We start from the raw sequence: 9,370 nt of genomic DNA on the forward strand, positions 1-9,370 counted from the left end.
ACAAAACTTGGTTCAGAGACAGATAAGAATTCTATTCTCCCACATGTGACCTCTCTACAGTCAAAAAAATAAAAGTGCTAATAGACCGGTTTCAGGTCCCTAACAACCGTAGTCAAGAACGAACTCGGAGGACAAGCACTAGTTGTTTACACTGACAGCGCATAGAAAACAAGCTGGCTGAACTTGATATAAGATGAAGAATAAAAACATATTGCCGAAATATTTCGGTGTAGCCGAGTCTGGATTGTTTTCATCTAGAGGTGTAGCGGATTTACCTATGAAAAAGCAACGGGTTTTTCCAATGCTACTCATTCATTCGTCTACGTCTTGTCCTTCTTCTCCGCCTTTGGTGGCTTTCTGTTCGGATATGACACTGGAGTGGTGTCTGGGGCCATGCTCCTGCTCAAGAAAGAGATGAATTTGAGTGCACTATGGCAGGAGTTACTGGTCTCCAGCACGGTGGGCGCTGCGGCGCTATCTGCTCTGGCTGGCGGGTACCTAAATGGACTGTACGGGCGACGAGTCTGTATCTTGCTGGCAAGCTTTATTTTCACTGTCGGTGGCCTTATGTTGAGTTTAGGTCCGAACAAAGAGGTTCTACTTCTTGGGAGATTAATAGTTGGACTTGGGATAGGTAAGTTAATTTCTGATGAGTTGTTCAATATTTCTAATGGTGAATTCATCAGGCCTCTGTAACCTAAGTCTGATAGTCTGATTATAGACTAATACAAACAATCAATCAAATGTATATGATAATAGTTATATTTACCCTGTTTATCTGTTCCCCAGATTAACCTAAGTATGAGTAACATGTTTTATGAGTAACATGCATCACTCCTGCACATAGGCCTATTATGCACAATGGTCTGTATGAGGCTCATGAGCTCCCTGTTTTCACAGGGATCGCCTCTATGACAGTGCCGGTTTATATCGCCGAGGTTTCTCCGCCACACCTCAGGGGACAACTGGTTACCCTCAACACCCTGTTCATCACTGGTGGCCAATTTATTGCCAGTATTGTTGATGGAGCTTTCAGCTATCTGCACCATGGTGGCTGGAGGTATTTCCAACTTAACCTTGTAGTTATTAACACTTAACACCCAATAATAGAATATGAAGATTAGCTCCTTTTAGTTTAATCTCTTTAGTATTGGTCTAATAATACCACATACCATGGTATCCTTGTATATTATGTTAAAAGGACATTACATAGTGGGCAATCTCTTGCTATTTGAACTTTTTCCACATCTGGGCAGTTCACACTACCCTAAATAATACTGGTTGTACTCCATACTAATGTTTTCTCTCATAGTATAGTTATGTGGATTCCCCCTTGCCCTCATCTCAGGGAAGAACATCAATAATCTTCTTGGTTGTAAACAATAAAGAGTAAGCAGTGTGTTGTAATGGTCTTAAGGAGCCGTGTTGTGATCACTTCAGGTACATGTTTGGCCTCTCAGTGGTACCAGCTCTGCTGCAGTTCCTCGGCTTCCTCTGCCTCCCTGAGAGTCCACGCTGGCTCCTCCAGAAGGGGCTCCTCCAGAAGGCCCGGCAGGAGCTCAGCAAGATCCGAGGAACTGCACACGTGGATGAGGAATATGATGCCATTAAGACCAGCATTGAAGCCGAGAGGGATTCTGGAGGAGGTGAATAAACAAATATATATCTATGACAGCATCTATTTATGGCCTATGAACATTTGTAGAATATATGTCAGTATTACATTCTGACTGATTGCCTTCCATCATGCAGAAGGTGGGTTAAGTTAATAGGATTTGTTCTTTGAGATCTCTACAAATGCAGGCAATAGAGGCTGCTTGAAAATGTAGTCAGATTTTTTTGCATCATAAAGGGAAATGGCTCAGCAAGGAAATCAAATCACTGTACTTAGAAAGAAAGAAAGCATTTCAGAGTGGTGATGTATGTCAATACACTAGAGCTAAATATACTTTTGAACAAGCAGTTAAAAAGGCTAAAGCCAACTACAGGGCCAAACTAGAAACCAAACTCAATGCTCATGACAGCAAGGGTGTTTGGAACAGCCTATAGCAGATTACCAATTACAAATGTAGCAATGCAGTTCTATATGATGACCCCCTGCTCCCTGACAAAGTAAATGAATTCTACTGCAGATTTGACTATAAGTCCATAGACAGCTCCAACCTCCCCTATGATGCCACTCTCCTTGACCCACCATTTTTGATAGAAGAGCATGAGGTCAGGAATCTGTTGAAAAGACAACAGCAGGAAAGCAGCTGACCCTGACTCGGTCTCTGCAGCCACTATCAAATGGTGTGCCGATGAGCTGTCTATGCTATTTACTGACATCTTTAACTGGTCTCTGAAAGAATGTCAGGTCCCAACATGTTTTAAATCTGCCATAGTTATTTCCATACCCAAAAAGACTAACATCAGTTATCTTAATGACTATAGACCAGTGGCCTTAACTTCCATCATAATGAAAGTGTTTGAGCGACTAGTGGCTAACCACCTGCCTAGTGGGTTACTTGATCCATTTTCACTCATGACATCTTACAACACCTAGAAGAGAAAGCACTGTAAGTCTTCAAGTCCTTCAACCTCAAGGACCTGTTTTCTTAATGTTAAACACATTGTGAAGAAGGCTCACCAGTGCCTGTTCTTTCTTCGCCAACTGAGGAAATTCAAGGTGTCTAAGGCTGGAATGAGGGTCTTCTACAGAGCTGTGATAAAGAGTGTTCTCACATTCTCTGTCACAGTCTGGTTTGGTAACTGCTCAGCCGACGACAAGAGGGTGCTAAATAGGGTTGTCTAGACAGCGTCAAAAATCATAGGGCAGGACCTTCCTGACATCAAGGACATAATAACACCCGACTGCTTAAAATGGGAGGGGAAATAGTCAGGGATCCCTCCCATCCTGCCAATGCCCTATTCACCCCTCTTCCTTCAGGGAAAAGGCTTAAAAGCATCACAGCCAGAACTTCACGATTCACCAACAGTAAATATCCCCAGTAAGAACCCTCAACACCCCAACATCCCAGAGTATCTGATCTGCACAGTACCTGGTTACGTCCTCCTCAGAGTCAGTTTTAAACCAAATTCCAGGCTATGTTCCATCGCACTGGCAATAAAGCATTGACTTGACTTGACTTGAAAAGCCTCTAGACTGTAAGATGTTTTAAGGCATGATGGAAGAACAGCTTTACTAGGGGTGTAACCGTTTAAGTGCAGGATGTTACAGAAACACATTTGACACACTTTTCAAAATACTATTCTTTATATGTGTTGAGCATCAGCAATATTGTCAGTGAATATCAGGCTAGCAGTACTTACAGGTTTACTGTACCGAAAATGAACCGATCCTGTCCTGCAGATGGTCCAGTGCTCTGTCGTATCCTGGCCAGTCCCCCAGTGCGACGGGCCCTGCTTGTTGGATGTGGGCTCCAGATGTTCCAACAGCTGTCTGGGATCAACACAGTCATGTACGTTTTCTAAAATCTCCTCAATTATATTTGTGTTTGCTGGGCTCATAAAAAAAATATTAAAATTATGTATGGAGTATAACTGAACAAATGAAAAAGATTTTAGACCATTAGTGGCAATATATTGGGCAATTTGTCTGTAACCCGCCAGCGGACTGCCAGAGAACCGATGAGCAAAATGCCAGCGGACCACCAGATCTGCTCCCAGTGGGCCGCCAGTGGTCCAGCAGCCCCTTGCTATCTGGGACTTAAAGCCCATTTTCAAGTGTTTTCTGTATGTTTCCCTTTATCTGCCCTGCATACAAAAGCAACATTTCTGTCCATGTCACCAGCAAAGAGTTTCAGTACATATAGTGTTATAGAGTCAAATGATAATGAAACTGGAATTCAGCACTCTTTCATTTGTATAGAGTGATTAAGTAGTAGCTTGTTTATAATTGTTTGCTTATATTATTGAATTCCCAGGTAAATTAACCACCTGTAGTCTCTTCTCAGGTATTATAGTGCCACCATATTGCAGATGGCAGGTGTGCGGGATGATAAAATGGCCATTTGGCTAGCAGCGGGCACTGCTGGCACCAATTTCCTCTTTACTCTGGTGGGGGTGTGGCTTGTGGAAAGGGTTGGGCGTCGGAAATTGACTCTGGCCAGTATTGTTGGTAAGGCAATTGCAGACTTGCCAAGTAATCAATTGGCATATTTTATAACCAGCATAACATGGTGTTACCCTGTTAATGTAAAGACTGCTTTGTTTTCATCAGACGTGTGTGTGTCTGTGTGTGTGTGTGTGTGTGGGTGTACTGTGTATCAGGTACAGCTTTGAGTTTGGCTGTGCTGGCTGTTGGGTTTCTGTTGTCCGCCCAGTTGTCTCCCCCAGTCAATTTCCATCCCATCGGCCCTGTTCTGAACTCCTCCTGCACACAGTACAGGTAGGAATGCTTGCATTCAACCTCTCACTAATCAGCGACACACTCAAAGACAGCACACCTGTGTTTTGTTACAGAGTTCCTATGTTTTTTTTTTCTGTTCTTAGAATTGTGAAGCATCTAAATCTATTCTAGTAGACCACAAAATGAAATAATGTACAGTGAAAATGAGCATAATATGGCCTCAACTACTGTGTCTGTATAAGACTGTATTATTATATGAGGGCAATTCCACGCAAAACTGTCACATCTATAACGGCAACACAGTTCCATGGTATTGTATTTGCATTTGATTGTATTTCATTATTTTATTTTTTTTCAGATTTGTTACGTAAGTGTGGAATAGTGAAGTAATAACCTGACATTTTTGTTGCAGTTTCTGTGAGCCCTGCATGCTTGATCCAGATTGTGGTTTCTGCTACCCTGAGAATGGCACGTCTTTGTTTGACACATCTTGTGTCTCTGTCAATCAAGCCAACACCGAGGAGGCCTCATCGGGCAGGTGGGGAACTGGGAGATCTCAGCATGTCACATCTTCTCTTCGTGTCAAGTCATGTTGTGGTCTTCATGACCTATGCTTTAGCTGGATGTCATAAATTATTTTTGTTTTATTTGTAGGTGTTCCAATTCCTCTCAGGAAAATTCTGGGATATTCTGGGCTTATAATTATTGCCCTACTCCCTACTCGTGGGTTGTCCTGCTGGGACTTATTCTGTACTTGGTCTTCTTTGCCCCTGGTAAGAACTCCAAGAGTATAGTAGGTCAGGCAGTATGTTTGTTCAATATCTGTGCAGTCGCTCTGAAACTGCATGAGCTGAATATCTGTGGTGGTTGACCCCTCTGTAGGTATGGGTCCTATGCCCTGGACTGTCAACTCTGAGATCTATCCTCTGTGGGCAAGGAGTACAGGAAATGCTTGTTCAGCTGGCGTCAACTGGACCTGCAACGTCTTGGTGTCTCTGACATTCCTGCATGTGGCAGAGTACCTCACTTACTACGGTGGGATTGATTATCTGATAATATGATCTCAAAATGATTAAAATGATGGATATCTGTAATGGTATAGAATTTAAAAATGATAATGTTGTATGTATCTCTTATGTTAGAGAAGCAGCCCTCTGCTGTGTTGGTGGGAGTGCTGAAGTGGTGTTGTATGTGATGTGTCAGGTGCGTTACGCTGAAGTGGTTTTATATGTGCTGTGTCAGGTGCGTTCTTCCTCTACTCGGGCCTGGCTCTGCTGGGCTTCCTCTTCATCTTCAGCTGCCTGCCCGAGACCAAAGGCCAGCAGCTGGAGGACATAGAGGCCCTGTTTACGGAGCAGCTGTGCACCTGTAGGAACTCTGGCGCCTCCCACAGACACTACATCAGGGTAAACGACGGCAACTATCAGTCTGAAAATGAGGTGTCGGATGAAGACTTAAGACCCTAAGAAGGTGTGGAGACTGGGTGTCAATCTTTCGTTTCCGTTTCCGGAGTTAGGGTTGGGTGAGCCTTGTGAAACTGCCTTCACTTTGATGACCTTTGCTCTGCATGCACTCCAGAGAATCAGCACTTTTGTTCACTGAACAGAACACTGAACTTCAGCTATTTCGATGACCCTTGCTCTTATTGCTTTTCAAACAAGTTTATGCTGTGAAGGTCTATGCTGTTGATCAGTATAGCATATGTTACAAAATAGTGAAATTATTTAGTTCCTTGAATATGTGTTGTGAATTAAAATGGTCACGTTACAAAATTAGCACACCCATGCTAAAGTTGACTAAAAAGAGGAATAAAAGAGATTGGCATGTGATGATGTGGGGCTATTTTAATTCCAAAAGCCAATGGAACTTTATCAGGATGCATAGTATCATGGATCCATGAAATAACTGGCCTTTAAAAACTTTGTAATGCGACTGTAACTTTCAATTCTGGAAAGAGAAAGATACATTGAAAAACTGTAAAGTATATGCCTTAAATATATGGTAGTTTTCTAAGCTACCAGTAAGCAAGAAAAAAAGAGAATGGACAAATAAAATATCTAGTCTCTGGAAAACAGATCTTAACATTCTCTCAGACACTGGGAATGTTTTTTTTTTCAATTGTGAAAGGGTTATGTTGAGCTCTTCTTGGGCGCTTTTTGTTCACTCATGTTAATTGAGATTTTCCAAGTAAGTATAAGTATACTCTTTTGATCCCGTGAGGGAAATTTAGTCTCTGCACTTATCCCAATCCGTGAATTAGTGAAACACACTCAGCACACAGTGAACACACAGTGAGGTGAAACACACACTAATCCCGACGCAGTGAGCTGCCTGCTACAGCGGCGCTCAGGGAGCAGTGAGGGGCTCAAGGGCACTTCAGCCATTCCTACTGGTCGGGGTTCGAACCGGCAACCCTCCGGTTACAAGTCCGAAGAGCTAACCGGTAGGCCACAAGTGACAAGTTTCAATTAGGCTGATTATGATAATGTCAACAGTGCGCAAAGCAGTCAAGAAGATAAATGGACGGAGGCTATTTTGAAGAATCTAATGCATTAAATAAAACAAAGTATGTTTCATGAATCAGTTTCTTGAAAGTAGCCTCCAATAACTTTCATGACTGCACACTATTGGCATAATCATAACCAGCTTCATGACTGCACACTATTGGCATAATCATAACCAGCTTCAAGAGATGATTATCTGGAGTGCTCAACATGTATAGGAGCTCCTTCAGGACTGTGGCTGAGAGAATGCCAAGATTATGACATTTGAAAAGCCTAAAATATAAAACATGCTTTAAAAATAGTAGAATAGATAATATAGGAGTAAGGGTGTCCAAACTTTTTACTGGTAGTGTACATATTTGATCTGCTTATGATGAATACTGAGAATACCTCATAAATATCTTGTAACTAAATAACATGTTATTTTGGTGGGATGACAAGATTCTATGGTGATGGAACTGTAAAGTTGTCCAACAGCAGATGTCATTTGTACATTTTGGTAATTCAACAATGATTAATTTCCCAGCCCCAAATGGAGTTAACCCAAATGCACTATGGATCGCTGAAGCGAAATACCGCTGTTTCATACATAACAGTGAGTAATGCAAACGCACATTAATGGACATGGCACAACTACATGAATAATAACAGTAGTTATTGAAGCCTTATTCTGCACTTTACTAATAGTTTTCCCCTTCTTCACACCATCATTTATCTTCAGTTGTCGTAGTGCTACAACAGTTCCCCCTCATGGAATGCATTACTGGGAACAATACAGTGTAAGTGGCTTTCTTGAAGACAGAAGGCCTCTGTTTCTGTTAGTTTTCTTTCTTTGGTTTGTTGATTTTTGAATTTCAATCATTTTTGCCTTTTGCAGAACACATGTTGTTGCTGCTTTTGGAGTAGGCCTACTCTGTGTAATTTAACTGATATGTATTATTTTCTGGATGGCATTTTGTTGTTTTGGAAGCAGTCCTCTTAATACACAGCCACAGGGATCCAATTGTATTGTGCAATGCAGTGTATGTTATAGTTTCTGTCATGTCAAACACTGAAAGGCTATGATCTGCCATTTATCAAAGGGACGGTTTATTTATTTGTCTAGATGAATGATTGCATATTTGGTTTTAGTTGACCATATCATAAAGTCTGTATAGGATTTCTCTCGAAAATGTATAAGATAATAAATAATTATTTCTGTCCATTAAATTTTGATATTGAGACTGTTGCCACTGAAATGTCTACTTTTGTGTGTGAGAGCCAAATTATTCCTTACTAAACTAAAACCAAAGGGGAGGATTTATTGTAATTTCCCTTGTGTCTAGGGGCAGGCATTTACAGACTCCAGGCTGAGGGTAGATGGTTCGAGTAGAACGGAATCTATGAATTCCAATAACGTGTTAGTGGCGATTTTTATATAAATTTGATTTGATATAAATTGTAATAGTCAGAGTAATAAAAATCAATTTTATGTAAAGGAGGATGCCGTGGACCTTGTCTCAGACCTACACGCAATAGCCAGCGCCTAGAGAGGACAATTCGTGTGCATGTTTTACTAAATTGTGGCACGATTTACTAAATTGAGAGCACAATTTAGTAAAATGAGCGCACATTCTCTCGATACACAAACATATCGTGCAATGACACCTCCTGGGCTCCATAGTAATTACATTAATTAAGGTGCTGATTCTGCTAAATTGACTGACCTTTCCCTACTTCATTGTCAACTGGCTGCTAAAGAAAAAAAAAGGTATTTTGGAATGGTACAAATTTAGAAACCATGGGGGTGCACTATGACATGTTCCCATGGCCACTTCATTTCTACAGTAAGGCTGGAAAAGAAGATAGTTGGCTCAGTATTGATCATATGCTTGTTTCATTATTTTTACTATTACCTAGCAGTGGTAAAAGTAGTCAATTGTTATTTGTGTCAGATGTAACAGTGCTATGAGACAACCCTGCCACTCATGCAGGGCCCAGTTCCCCGAAAGCTCTTAAGCCTAAGAGCGTCGTAAAGTCCCTCTTACGAACGTCTTAAGATTTGCCGACTGTTTCCCGAAACCATCGTAGCTTAAGAGCGTCGTGAAAACACTCGTAGATCTACGACAACCTTTTTTGTGCCACGGCACACTTAAAATGTCCCACCCACGGGACACTAACATCCTGTGTGAAGAAAAAATAAACATACCATAGCCTAAAATTTCAAATAATACACAGATATGACCTTATTATGGCTTCTATGCAAGACCTGCTCAATAAAACAAGCACCCTCTGTTTCATTTGTAGGTGACTATATCTAATTTGAATGTTGTTATGAACTGGATATGTGATGATTCTGTGAATGCTGGATATGGGGCCCCCGTTGTACAATGCCTGCATACCACAAATAGTGCAAACATACAATCAATGAGAGCATGTGGTTATAAATTCTTTGATGCAACAGTTGCTTTTCTGGACCAGTGAGTGACATTTGGGTAATTTTCTGGGGCACACCTCTCACGGCACACTAGTGTGC

At 41.4% G+C, this 9,370-nt stretch overlaps 1 protein-coding gene across 1 annotated transcript; it reads left to right on the plus strand.

The window, feature by feature from the left end:
* The first annotated feature begins 355 nt into the window (after positions 1-355).
* On the plus strand, positions 356-8,083 carry LOC143101156 (proton myo-inositol cotransporter-like). Its single transcript, XM_076264574.1, has 11 exons — positions 356-634; positions 901-1,060; positions 1,441-1,646; positions 3,353-3,461; positions 3,957-4,120; positions 4,273-4,390; positions 4,764-4,889; positions 5,006-5,124; positions 5,234-5,386; positions 5,594-5,821; positions 7,382-8,083. Exons 1-10 carry the CDS (start codon positions 394-396, stop codon positions 5,815-5,817), a joined length of 1,620 nt encoding a protein of 539 aa, XP_076120689.1. The 5' UTR covers positions 356-393; the 3' UTR covers positions 5,818-5,821; positions 7,382-8,083.
* The last annotated feature ends 1,287 nt before the right edge of the window (positions 8,084-9,370 follow it).

Source organism: Alosa pseudoharengus, unplaced genomic scaffold (genome assembly GCF_046254945.1).
Source record: "Alosa pseudoharengus isolate Yale_2024_CS ecotype anadromous, Long Island Sound unplaced genomic scaffold, YU_APseudo_1.1 YU_APseudo_1.1_scf_10, whole genome shotgun sequence".
Lineage (NCBI taxonomy): Eukaryota > Metazoa > Chordata > Actinopteri > Clupeiformes > Clupeidae > Alosa > Alosa pseudoharengus.